We start from the raw sequence: 14,864 nt of genomic DNA, 5'->3' as shown, positions 1-14,864 counted from the left end.
ACAGAAAGAACAAATGAAAACGAGTTCAGTCACAGAAATACTCAGTGTTTGTGAAGATCCAGCAAAAGAGGCTGGATACTATCTAACAGGCCTATATATACCACATTCAAACTCCTCCTCCAAAACATGTAATTGGCTAATCACACCAGCTGACCATAGAATCTTACCCAGCAACAAGGCTGTCACACACACCACCTTCAGCAAAAAAACATCAGTCTTATTTATCCTGAATTCCATTCAGAATTTCGTCTACATTAAGGAGCTGCCACATTTTCAGTATCTTTTTTCTATTGTAAATACAGAACAACGCTTCTGAAAGTCTTTCGCAGTGTCCGACTACAGAGAGAGCCAAAGGGACTCTGGGAAAGTTTCAAATGGGGCCAGTTTAAGGGATCACAAAATAACGAGAAAAGTTCTGCAGTAACTATATTAGCATTACAGAAGTGACCCAGTGTATCTCACTAGAGGTGAGACCTGCAGTGTGTAACTTTATACAAACCTGGAAAGGAAACCACTTAATCATTCTGAGTAAATGAAAACGATTAGGGTGTTTCTTTAATATCATCTTGTAATGTGAAGCCACTCACCCTCATAACCACACTGAAATATTACAAAGTAGCGAAAAATTGTTTAAGAGCAATTAAGAACCTAAAGCCCAATGTCAGCTCATCGCAGTCCACGAGGAGACTCTGCATAAGCCACCGAGATTAATTTGGATGTTAACAATTGCCTGTGGATGAGCTCAAATGATGACATCAGATAGGGTAATACAATCCCATTTGTTATATTATTTTTTTATTATTATTATTTTTTATTTTGCTTTTTTGGTTGGCTTTACCATAGAAGACATTAAACTGTTTTTGAGCCATGTAAGAATCTGTCCCAGTTAAACATTGCCTGTCATAGATGTATTAGTACTATAGAACAGTCCAGCATTAAAGTATAGCTCACTGTGCTTCATTTTTAAAATAAAAAATTAAAGGATTCAATGACGCCATCCAGATGAGATGTTCTGGATGAGCTGGGTAAAATCACAAGACAGAAGCAATAGTGATTGACACTGCTGCCTTGAGTATCATACAAGACAAGAGTGCCCATGTGACTGTTCAATGGCAACTTTCAGGCTTCAGCAGCTCCGATACCTGGAGCCTAGGGAACCCCTGCTAGAGAATTCACTAATTTGTTATTCTGTAAATGGACATGCCCAGATACCACTTCCTTTAGATCTGTGTTTTGGAGGAGCTGGAACTCACCACAGGAGGATTCGTCTGAATGGTCTCCACAGTCATCATCCAGGTCACAAGTCCAAGAACTAGGGATGCAACGGCCAGTAGTGCAGAGGAACTGACTAAGAGGGCACGTACGGGCTGTGGGGAAGGAAAGAAGCCGTTGTATTTCATGATGATAAACACGATTACTGCACAGCCCAAATTAAGGAAGGATATAGTGAGCAATTAAAAAAGGATGATGTAGCTGAGGGACAGAGAAAAGACATTACAGAAATAATGTCACCTGAACATGTAGAGTCGGATTCATCCTCTCCATTACCACAGTCATTGTCACCATCACAAAGCCAGCGCTTGTGGATACATCGGTTGTTCTCACATTTGAATCGGTCTGGTGGGCAAGTGTGTTGATCTGGGCAATGCAAGAACATATGTCACCAAAATAGTATAGAACTGTAATTAAGATCTGTACACACATCGCTAACCATCAATATGAGAATGGCCACTAATGACCTCCTGTACAAAGAGCAGCAGCAGAACTGATACGTAACATTATCCCAGGTCTTAGAACAGCCTTGTTGTAAAGAGGTTCAGGCTCGTTAGACTAAAGTTGCCTATTAAGCTTCATTGCCTGTGCTACAGAGGAGACTCAAAACATATATAACAGCTAGGGCACTACACCAGAAACCTTAAGCCTTCCACAGAGTCAAGCGGAGGATTGACAGCAATATGTGCGAGCCAGTTGTATCATTCACAGTAGACCATATAAAATAACTTAAGGTTGGTTTTATCTACGGGCATTATGATAACTAATGGGCTTTGGAAGAGGAAGATGGGGCTGGTTTTCTCATGGGAAAGCATCGAGAAATCAGTCTAATACAAATTATACCAAAATGTAATAATTTTTTTTTTAAAGCCCTAACAGTTGATGTCAGTGACACATCCCAGCAGTTTACAAGATTCCCAACTATTTAAAAAAAAAAATACACAGGAGACCTGATGGGCGAGGCAAAGGGTCAGCTTTATTAAACATTTTTAAATGAAAGAGTTATAGTAGCAAAGAAAAACACATAACTCAGTGTGCCCACAGACCAAACAAGCCTAGAGGGCAGCTGACTAGTAGCCCATCACCAACAACTCAACTTACCCAAACTCCCTTCTGAATGACACACTAAGGCCACCTGGGCCGTTGGTGCCGATGAAATCGGTAGGGTAGAATAAGCCTAACCCATACATTGCATTGGGAGCACCTCAAACACTACGTCAGACAGACACTGCTACTGTTCTTTCCTGCAGCCACAACATAAAGCTGGCAATTAAACAAAGGTGGGAGGAAGGGAATGTCTGCAGAAAAATGAGGCCAGGACCTTACAAACCCAACTAGATAACAATGATACACCAGCACTTCAATAAATGACTGATCCTCTGCAGTGTACAGTATAGCTGTGCTTCAAAATATGATCAATGACTGATCCTCTGCAGTGTACAGTATAGCTGTGCTTCCTAATATCATCATGTGACTGATCCTCTGCAGTGTACAGTATAGCTGTGCTTCCTAATATCATCATGTGACTGATCTTCTGCAGTGTACAGTATAGCTGTGCTTCCTAATATCATCATGTGACCGATCCTCTGCAGTGTACAGTATAGCTGTGCTTCCTAATATGATCAATGACTGATCCTCTGCAGTGTACAGTATAGCTGTTCTTCCTAATATCATCATGTGACTGATCCTCTGCACTGTACAGTATAGCTGTGCTTCCTAATATCATCATGTGACTGATCCTCTGCAGTGTACAGTATAGCTGTGCTTCCTAATATCATCATGTGACTGATCCTCTGCAGTGTACAGTATAGCTGTGCTTCCTTATATGATCATGTGACTGATCCTCTGCAGTGTACAGTATAGCTGTGCTTCCTAATATGATCATGTGACTGATACTCTGCAGTGTACAGTATAGCTGTGCTTCCTAATATGATCATGTGACTGATCCTCTGCAGTGTACAGTATAGCTGTGCTTCCTAATATGATCAATGACTGATCCTCTGCAGTGTACAGTATAGCTGTGCTTCCTAATATCATCATGTGACTGATCCTCTGCAGTGTACAGTATAGCTGTGCTTCCTTATATCATCATGTGACTGATCCTCTGCAGTGTACAGTATAGCTGTGCTTCCTAATATCATCATGTGACCGATACTCTGCAGTGTACAGTATAGCTGTGCTTCCTAATATCATCATATGACTGATCCTCTGCAGTGTACAGTATAACTGTGCTTCCTAATATGATCATGTGACTGATCCTCTGCAGTGTACAGTATAGCTGTGCTTCCTAATATCATCATGTGACAGATCCTCTGCAGTGTACAGTATAACTGTGCTTCCTAATATCATCATGTGACCGATCCTCTGCAGTGTACTGTATAGCTGTGCTTTCTAATATCATCATGTGACTGATCCTCTGCAGTGTACAGTATAGCTGTGCTTCCTAATATCATCATGTGACTGATCCTCTGCAGTGTACAGTATAGCTGTGCCTCCTAATATGATCATGTGACTGATCCTCTGCAGTGTACAGTATAGCTGTGCTTCCTAATATCATCATGTGACTGATCCTCTGCAGTGTACAGTATAGCTGTGCTTCCTAATATCATCATGTGACTGATCCTCTGCAGTGTACAGTATAGCTGTGCTTCCTAATATCATCATGTGACTGATCCTCTGCAGTGTACAGTATAGCTGTGCTTCCTAATATCATCATGTGACTGATCCTCTGCAGTGTACAGTATAGCTGTGCTTCCTAATATGATCAATGACCGAACCTCTGCAGTGTACAGTATAGCTGTGCTTCCTAATATCATCATGTGACCGATCCTCTGCAGTGTACAGTATAACTGTGCTTCCTAATATCATCATGTGACCGATCCTCTGCAGTGTACAGTATAGCTGTGCTTCCTAATATCATCATGTGACCGATCCTCTGCAGTGTACAGTATAGCTGTGCTTCCTAATATCATCATGTGACCGATCCTCTGCAGTGTACAGTATAGCTGTGCTTCCTAATATCATCATGTGACCGATCCTCTGCAGTGTACTGTATAGCTGTGCTTCCTAATATCATCATGTGACCGATCCTCTGCAGTGTACAGTATAGCTGTGCTTCCTAATATCATCATGTGACCGATCCTCTGCAGTGTACAGTATAGCTGTGCTTCCTAATATCATCATGTGACCGATCCTCTGCAGTGTACAGTATAGCTGTGCTTCCTAATATCATCATGTGACTGATCCTCTGCACTGTACAGTATAGCTGTGCTTCCTAATATGATCATGTGACCGATCCTCTGCAGTGTACAGTATAGCTGTGCTTCCTAATATCATCATGTGACCGATCCTCTGCAGTGTACAGTATAGCTGTGCTTCCTAATATGATCATGTGACCGATCCTCTGCAGTGTACAGTATAGCTGTGCTTCCTAATATGATCATGTGACTGATCCTCTGCAGTGTACAGTATAGCTGTGCTTCCTAATATCATCATGTGACCGATCCTCTGCAGTGTACAGTATAGCTGTGCTTCCTAATATCATCATGTGACTGATCCTCTGCAGTGTACAGTATAGCTGTGCTTCCTAATATCATCATGTGACTGATCCTCTGCAGTGTACAGTATAGCTGTGCTTCCTAATATAATCATGTGACTGATCCTCTGCAGTGTACAGTATAGCTGTGCTTCCTAATATCATCATGTGACTGATCCTCTGCAGTGTACAGTATAGCTGTGCTTCCTAATATCATCATGTGACTGATCCTCTGCAGTGTACAGTATAGCTGTGCTTCCTAATATCATCATGTGACTGATCCTCTGCAGTGTACAGTATAGCTGTGCTACCTAATATGATAATGTGACTGATCCTCTGCAGTGTACAGTATAGCTGTGCTTCCAAATATCATCATGTGACTGATCCTCTGCAGTGTACAGTATAGCTGTGCTACCTAATATGATAATGTGACTGATCCTCTGCAGTGTACAGTATAGCTGTGCTTCCTAATATCATCATGTGACTGATCCTCTGCAGTGTACAGTATAGCTGTGCTACCTAATATGATAATGTGACTGATCCTCTGCAGTGTACAGTATAGCTGTGCTTCCTAATATCATCATGTGACTGATCCTCTGCAGTGTACAGTATAGCTGTGCTTCCTAATATGATCATGTGACCGATCCTCTGCAGTGTACAGTATAGCTGTGCTTCCTAATATGATCATGTGACTGATCCTCTGCAGTGTACAGTATAGCTGTGCTTCCTAATATCATCATGTGACCGATCCTCTGCAGTGTACAGTATAGCTGTGCTTCCTAATATCATCATGTGACTGATCCTCTGCAGTGTACAGTATAGCTGTGCTTCCTAATATCATCATGTGACTGATCCTCTGCAGTGTACAGTAGATAAACGAAATGACTTTATAGGAGTGGAGAGGGTTAAACTTCCTAGGCTGGGGGCAGACCAGTGTGAGGAATCATGTGATAATTAGGGCCAATGGGTTTTTAGGGTTGTAGGTTATAGCAGGGATATTAGAGATTGTTGGAGGCGGAGTCAGCCTCTTTTGTTCCTGTCTTCCCACCCTCCCTCCCTAAAGTTTATTTTTATGGGCTCTTTTTGATTTGGGTTTGGTGATTGTTTCGTTGGCTATTTTAGGCGGGAAAGAACGGCAGGTTACCTATTAGCACTGTGAATATTTGTTTACTCATTGTTTTGCTCACCTTCGTTGACTCATAAAGTCTGCTGGACCACCCTGCCGGGGGCAGCATCATCACCTTACCGGGTGGGTAGTCAAGATAGAAGGCTTGAGCGTATTGTGTTGTGGTTGGAGTGTTTATAGTGTTAGGCTTGGGCTGTTGTTAGCCGTTCTTTCTTTGCCACCATATTTAAATTAATTTAATTAATATAGTAACTAATTCATTATATGTTTTTAAATAAATAGCTAACAAATTCTGCCAAATACAAGTCTCCGTGTCTTTATTTCAATTAAGTATGTTATTGTCACTGATTCACACGCAGGTCAATCCTCAGACGATGGGAAGTTTATAGCTGTGCTTCCTAATATCATCATGTGACTGATCCTCTGCAGTGTACAGTATAGCTGTGCTTCCTAATATCATCATGTGACTGATCCTCTGCAGTGTACAGTATAGCTGTGCTTCCTAATATCATCATGTGACTGATCCTCTGCAGTGTACAGTATAGCTGTGCTACCTAATATGATAATGTGACTGATCCTCTGCAGTGTACAGTATAGCTGTGTTTCCTAATATGATCAATGACTGATCCTCTGCAGTGTACAGTATAGCTGTGCTTCCAAATATGATCATGTGACTGATCCTCTGCAGTGTACAGTATAGCTGTGCTTCCTAATATGATCAATGACTGATCCTCTGCAGTGTACAGTATAGCTGTGCTTCCTAATATGATCATGTGACTGATCCTCTGCAGTGTACAGTATAGCTGTGCTTCCTAATATGATCAATGACCGATCCTCTGCAGTGTACAGTATAGCTGTGCTTCCTAATATCATCATGTGACTGATCCTCTGCAGTGTACAGTATAGCTGTGCTTCCTAATATCATCATGTGACTGATCCTCTGCAGTGTACAGTATAGCTGTGCTTCCTAATATCATCATGTGACTGATCCTCTGCAGTGTACAGTATAGCTGTGCTTCCTAATATGATCATGTGACTGGTCCTCTGCAGTGTACAGTATAGCTGTGCATCCTAATATCATCATGTGACTGATCCTCTGCAGTGTACAGTATAGCTGTGCTTCCTTATATCATTTGACCGATCCTCTGCAGTGTACAGTATAGCTGTGCTTCAAAATATCATCATGTGACCGATCCTCTGCAGTGTACAGTATAGCTGTGCTTCCTAATATCATCATGTGACTGATCCTCTCCAGTGTACAGTATAGCTGTGCTTCCTAATATCATCATGTGACTGATCCTCTGCAGTGTACAGTATAGCTGTGCTTCCTAATATCATCATGTGACCAATCCTCTGCAGTGTACAGTATAGCTGTGCTTCCTAGTATCATCATGTGACCGATCCTCTGCAGTGTACAGTATAGCTGTGCTTCCTAATATGATCAATGACTGATCCTCTGCAGTGTACAGTATAGCTGTGCTTCCTAATATCATCATGTGACCGATCCTCTGCAGTGTACAGTATAGCTGTGCTTCCTAATATCATCATGTGACTGATCCTCTGCAGTGTACAGTATAGCTGTGCTTCCTAATATGATCAATGACTGATCCTCTGCAGTGTACAGTATAGCTGTGCTTCCTAATATCATCATGTGACTGATCCTCTGCTGTGTTCAGTATAGCTGTGCTTCCTAATATGATCATGTGACTGATCCTCTGCAGTGTACAGTATAGCTGTGCTTCCTAATATGATCAATGACTGATCCTCTGCAGTGTACAGTATAGCTGTGCTTCCTAATATGATCATGTGACTGATCCCCTGCAGTGTACAGTATAGCTGTGCTTCCTAATATCATCATGTGACTGATCCTCTGCAGTGTACAGTATAGCTGTACTTCCTAATATCATCATGTGACTGATCCTCTGCAGTGTACAGTATAGCTGTGCTTCCTAATATCATCATGTGACTGATCCTCTGCAGTGTACAGTATAGCTGTGCTTCCTAAAATGATCAATGACTGATCCTCTGCAGTGTACAGTATAGCTGTGCTTCCTAATATCATCATGTGACTGATCCTCTGCAGTGTACAGTATAGCTGTGCTTCCTAATATCATCATGTGACTGATCCTCTGCAGTGTACAGTATAGCTGTGCTTCCTAATATGATCAATGACTGATCCTCTGCAGTGTACAGTATAGCTGTGCTTCCTAATATGATCATTTGACTGATCCTCTGCAGTGTACAGTATAGCTGTGCTTCCTAATATCATCATGTGACTGATCCTCTGCAGTGTACAGTATAGCTGTGCTTCCTAATATCATCATGTGACTGATCCTCTGCAGTGTACAGTATAGCTGTGCTTCCTAATATGATCATGTGACTGATCCTCTGCAGTGTACAGTATAGCTGTGCTTCCTAATATCATCATGTGACCGATCCTCTGCAGTGTACAGTATAGCTGTGCTTCCTAATATGATCATATGACCGATCCTCTGCAGTGTACAGTATAGCTGTGCTTCCTAATATGATCATGTGACCGATCCTCTGCAGTGTACTGTATAGCTGTGCTTCCTAATATCATCATGTGACCGATCCTCTGCAGTGTACTGTATAGCTGTGCTTCCTAATATCATCATGTGACCGATCCTCTGCAGTGTACAGTATAGCTGTGCTTCCTAATATGATCATATGACCGATCCTCTGCAGTGTACAGTATAGCTGTGCTTCCTAATATCATCATGTGACTGATCCTCTGCAGTGTACAGTATAGCTGTGCTTCCTAATATGATCAATGACTGATCCTCTGCAGTGTACAGTAGAGCTGTGCTTCCTAATATGATGAATGACTGATCCTCTGCAGTGTACAGTATAGCTGTGCTTCCTAATATGAGCAGTGACTGATCCTCTGCAGTGTACAGTATAGCTGTGCTTCCTAATATGAACAATGACTGATCCTCTGCAGTGTACAGTATAGCTGTGCTTCCTAATATGATAATGTGACCAATCCTCTGCAGTGTACTGTATAGCTGTGCTTCCTAATATGATCATGTGACCGATCCTCTGCAGTGTACAGTATAGCTGTGCTTCCTAATATGATGAATGACTGATCCTCTGCAGTGTACAGTATAGCTGTGCTTCCTAATATGATCAATGACTGATCCTCTGCAGTGTACAGTATAGCTGTGCTTCCTAATATGATGAATGACTGATCCTCTGCAGTGTACAGTATAGCTGTGCTTCCTAATATCATCATGTGACTGATCCTCTGCAGTGTACAGTATAGCTGTGCTTCCTAATATGATGAATGAGTGATCCTCTGCAGTGTACAGTATAGCTGTGCTTCCTAATATGATGAATGACTGATCCTCTGCAGTGTACAGTATAGCTGTGCTTCCTAATATGATGAATGACTGATCCTCTGCAGTGTACAGTATAGCTGTGCTTCCTAATATGATGAATGACTGATCCTCTGCAGTGTACAGTATAGCTGTGCTTCCTAATATGATCAATGACTGATCCTCTGCAGTGTACAGTATAGCTGTGCTTCCTAATATGATCATGTGACTGATCCTCTGCAGTGTACAGTATAGCTGTGCTTCCTAATATCATCATATAACTGATCCTCTGCAGTGTACAGTATAGCTGTGCTTCCTAATATGATCATGTGACTGATCCTCTGCAGTGTACAGTATAGCTGTGCTTCCTAATATCATCATATGACTGATCCTCTGCAGTGTACAGTATAGCTGTGCTTCCTAATATGCTCATGTGACCGATCCTCTGCAGTGTACAGTATAGCTGTGCTTCCTAATATGATCATGTGACCGATCCTCTGCAGTATACAGTATAGCCGTGCTTCCTAATATCATTATGTGACCGATCCTCTGCAGTGTACCGTATAGCTGTGCTTCCTAATATCATCATGTGACCGATCCTCTGCAGTGTACAGTATAGCTGTGCTTCCTAATATGATCATGTGACTGATCCTCTGCAGTGTACAGTATAGCTGTGCTTCCTAATATCATCATGTGACTGATCCTCTGCAGTGTACACTATAGCTGTGCTTCCTAATATCATCATGTGACTGATCCTCTGCAGTGTACAGTATAGCTGTGCTTCCTAATATGATCAATGACTGATCCTCTGCAGTGTACAGTATAGCTGTGCTTCGTAATATCATCATGTGACTGATCCTCTGCAGTGTACAGTATAGCTGTGCTTCCTAATATGATCATGTGACTGATCCTCTGCAGTGTACAGTATAGCTGTGCTTCCTAATATCATCATGTGACTGATCCTCTGCAGTGTACAGTATAGCTGTGCTTCCTAATATCATCATGTGACCGATCCTCTGCAGTGTACAGTATAGCTGTGCTTCCTAATATGATCATGTGACTGATCCTCTGCAGTGTACAGTATAGCTGTGCTTCCTAATATGATCAATGACTGATCCTCTGCAGTGTACAGTATAGCTGTGCTTCCTAATATCATCATGTGACCGATCCTCTGCAGTGTACAGTATAGCTGTGATTCCTAATATGATCTTGTGACTGATCCTCTGCAGTGTACAGTATAGCTGTGCTTCCTAATATGATCAATGACTGATCCTCTGCAGTGTACAGTATAGCTGTGCTTCCTAATATGATCAATGACTGATCCTCTGCAGTGTACAGTATAGCTGTGATTCCTAATATCATCATGTGACTGATCCTCTGCAGTGTACAGTATAGCTGTGCTTCCTAATATCATCATGTGACTGATCCTCTGCAGTGTACAGTATAGCTGTGCTTCCTAATATGATCATGTGACCGATCCTCTGCAGTGTACAGTATAGCTGTGATTCCTAATATGATCATGTGACTGATCCTCTGCAGTGTACAGTATAGCTGTGCTTCCTAATATGATCAATGACTGATCCTCTGCAGTGTACAGTATAGCTGTGCTTCCTTATATGATCATGTGACTGATCCTCTGCAGTGTACAGTATAGCTGTGCTTCCTAATATCATCATGTGACTGATCCTCTGCAGTGTACAGTATAGCTGTGCTTCCTAATATGATCATGTGACCGATCCTCTGCAGTGTACAGTATAGCTGTGCTTCCTAATATGATCATGTGACCGATCCTCTGCAGTGTACAGTATAGCTGTGCTTCCAAATATGATCATGTGACTGATCCTCTGCAGTGTACAGTATAGCTGTGCTTCCTAATATGATCAATGACTGATCCTCTGCAGTGTACTGTATAGCTGTGCTTCCTAATATGATCATGTGACTGATCCTCTGCAGTGTACAGTATAGCTGTGCTTCCTAATATGATCATGTGACTGATCCTCTGCAGTGTACAGTATAGCTGTGCTTCCTAATATGATCAATGACCGATCCTCTGCAGTGTACAGTATAGCTGTGCTTCCTAATATCATCATCTGACTGATCCTCTGCAGTGTACAGTATAGCTGTGCTTCCTAATATCATCATGTGACTGATCCTCTGCAGTGTACAGTATAGCTGTGCTTCCTAATATCATCATGTGACTGATCCTCTGCAGTGTACAGTATAGCTGTGCTTCCTAATATGATCATGTGACTGATCCTCTGCAGTGTACAGTATAGCTGTGCTTCCTAATATCATCATGTGACCGATCCTCTGCAGTGTACAGTATAGCTGTGCTTCCTAATATGATCATGTGACCGATCCTCTGCAGTGTACAGTATAGCTGTGCTTCCTAATATCATCATGTGACTGATCCTCTGCAGTGTACAGTATAGCTGTGCTTCCTAATATGATCATGTGACTGATCTTCTGCAGTGTACAGTATAGCTGTGCTTCCTAATATGATCAATGACTGATCCTCTGCAGTGTACAGTATAGCTGTGCTTCCTAATATCATCATGTGACTGATCCTCTGCAGTGTACAATAAAGCTGTGCTTCCTAATATGATCAATGACTGATCCTCTGCAGTGTACAGTATAGCTGAGCTTCCTAATATCATCATGTGACTGATCCTCTGCAGTGTACACTATAGCTATGCTTCCTAATATCATCATGTGACTGATCCTCAGCAGTGTACAGTATAGCTGTGCTTCCTAATATCATCATGTGACTGATCCTCTGCAGTGTACAGTATAACTGTGCTTCCTAATATCATCATGTGACTGATCCTCTGCAGTGTACAGTATAGCTGTGCTTCCTAATATGATCATGTGACTGATCCTCTGCAGTGTACAGTATAGCTGTGCTTCCTAATATCATATGACTGATCCTCTGCAGTGTACAGTATAGCTGTGCTTCCTAATATCATCATGTGACTGATCCTCTGCAGTGTACAGTATAGCTGTGCTTCCTAATATCATCATATGACTGATCCTCTGCAGTGTACAGTATAGCTGTGCTTCCTAATATCATCATGTGACTGATCCTCTGCAGTTTACAGTATAGCTGTGCTTCCTAATATCATCATGTGACTGATCCTCTGCAGTGTACAGTATAGCTGTGCTTCCTAATATGATCAATGACTGATCCTCTGCAGTGTACAGTATAGCTGTGCTTCCTAATATCATCATGTGACTGATCCTCTGCAGTGTACAGTATAACTGTGCTTCCTAATATCATCATGTGACTGATCCTCTGCAGTGTACATTATAGCTGTGCTTCCTAATATGATCATGTGACTGATCCTCTGCAGTGTACAGTATAGCTGTGCTTCCTAATATCATCATGTGACTGATCCTCTGCAGTGTACAGTATAGCTGTGCTTCCTAATATCATCATATGACTGATCCTCTGCAGTGTACAGTATAGCTGTGCTTCCTTATATCATCATGTGGCTGATCCTCTGCAGTGTACAGTATAGCTGTGATTCCTAATATGATCTTGTGACTGATCCTCTGCAGTGTACAGTATAGCTGTGCTTCCTAATATCATCATGTGACTGATCCTCTGCAGTGTACAGTATAGCTGTGCTTCCTAATATCATCATGTGACTGATCCTCTGCAGTGTACAGTATAGCTGTGCTTCCTAATCTCATCATGTGACTGATCCTCTGCAGTGTACAGTATAGCTGTGCTTCCTAATCTCATCATGTGACTGATCCTCTGCAGTGTACAGTATAGCTGTGCTTCCTAATATCATCATGTGACCGATCCTCTGCAGTGTACAGTATAGCTGTGATTCCTAATATGATCATGTGACTGATCCTCTGCAGTGTACAGTATAGCTGTGCTTCCTAATATGATCAATGACTGATCCTCTGCAGTGTACAGTATAACTGTGCTTCCTAATATCATCATGTGACTGATCCTCTGCAGTGTACTGTATAGCTGTGGTTCCTAATATCATCATATGACTGATCCTCTGCAGTGTACAGTATAGCTGTGCTTCCTAATATGATCATGTGACCGATTCTCTGCAGTGTACTGTATAGCTGTGGTTCCTAATATCATCATATGACTGATCCTCTGCAGTGTACAGTATAGCTGTGCTTCCTAATATCATCATGTGACTGATCCTCTGCAGTGTACAGTATAGCTGTGCTACCTAATATGATAATGTGACTGATCCTCTGCAGTGTACAGTATAGCTGTGCTTCCTAATATGATCATGTGACCGATCCTCTGCAGTGTACAGTATAGCTGTGCTTCCTAATATGATCATGTGACTGATCCTCTGCAGTGTACAGTATAGCTGTGCTTCCTAATATCATCATGTGACCGATCCTCTGCAGTGTACAGTATAGCTGTGCTTCCTAATATCATCATGTGACTGATCCTCTGCAGTGTACAGTATAGCTGTGCTTCCTAATATCATCATGTGACTGATCCTCTGCAGTGTACAGTATAGCTGTGCTTCCTAATATCATCATGTGACTGATCCTCTGCAGTGTACAGTATAGCTGTGCTTCCTAATATCATCATGTGACTGATCCTCTGCAGTGTACAGTATAGCTGTGCTTCCTAATATCATCATGTGACTGATCCTCTGCAGTGTACAGTATAGCTGTGCTACCTAATATGATAATGTGACTGATCCTCTGCAGTGTACAGTATAGCTGTGTTTCCTAATATGATCAATGACTGATCCTCTGCAGTGTACAGTATAGCTGTGCTTCCTAATATGATCATGTGACCGATCCTCTGCAGTGTACAGTATAGCTGTGCTTCCAAATATGATCATGTGACTGATCCTCTGCAGTGTACAGTATAGCTGTGCTTCCTAATATGATCAATGACTGATCCTCTGCAGTGTACAGTATAGCTGTGCTTCCTAATATGATCATGTGACTGATCCTCTGCAGTGTACAGTATAGCTGTGCTTCCTAATATGATCAATGACCGATCCTCTGCAGTGTACAGTATAGCTGTGCTTCCTAATATCATCATGTGACTGATCCTCTGCAGTGTACAGTATAGCTGTGCTTCCTAATATCATCATGTGACTGATCCTCTGCAGTGTACAGTATAGCTGTGCTTCCTAATATCATCATGTGACTGATCCTCTGCAGTGTACAGTATAGCTGTGCTTCCTAATATGATCATGTGACTGATCCTCTGCAGTGTACAGTATAGCTGTGCATCCTAATATCATCATGTGACTGATCCTCTGCAGTGTACAGTATAGCTGTGCTTCCTTATATCATTTGACCGATCCTCTGCAGTGTACAGTATAGCTGTGCTTCAAAATATCATCATGTGACCGATCCTCTGCAGTGTACAGTATAGCTGTGCTTCCTAATATCATCATGTGACTGATCCTCTGCAGTGTACAGTATAGCTGTGCTTCCTAATATCATCATGTGACCAATCCTCTGCAGTGTACAGTATAGCTGTGCTTCCTAGTATCATCATGTGACCGATCCTCTGCAGTGTACAGTATAGCTGTGCTTCCTAATATGATCAATGACTGATCCTCTGCAGTGTACAGTATAGCTGTGC

General features: G+C 41.9%; 1 protein-coding gene across 1 annotated transcript in view; it reads right to left on the bottom strand.

Annotated features, from left to right (window-relative positions):
• LOC148480777 (low-density lipoprotein receptor-related protein 1-like) overlaps positions 1-14,864 on the bottom strand; it is a 363,634-nt gene that overhangs the window by 107,087 nt on the left and 241,683 nt on the right. Inside the window, exons 16-17 of the mRNA XM_088453863.1 lie at positions 1,513-1,638; positions 1,254-1,367 (exon numbers count right to left, since the gene is read on the bottom strand). Of these exons, the coding sequence (XP_088309989.1) occupies positions 1,254-1,367; positions 1,513-1,638 (240 nt within the window). The remainder of the gene's footprint in view (positions 1-1,253; positions 1,368-1,512; positions 1,639-14,864) is intronic.

Source organism: Taudactylus pleione, unplaced genomic scaffold (genome assembly GCF_031769625.1).
Source record: "Taudactylus pleione unplaced genomic scaffold, aTauple2 ptg000597l, whole genome shotgun sequence".
In the NCBI taxonomy this organism is placed as follows: domain Eukaryota; kingdom Metazoa; phylum Chordata; class Amphibia; order Anura; family Myobatrachidae; genus Taudactylus; species Taudactylus pleione.
The sequence above is the reverse complement of the archived record's forward strand: the minus strand, read 5'-3'. Positions and strand labels throughout refer to the sequence as shown.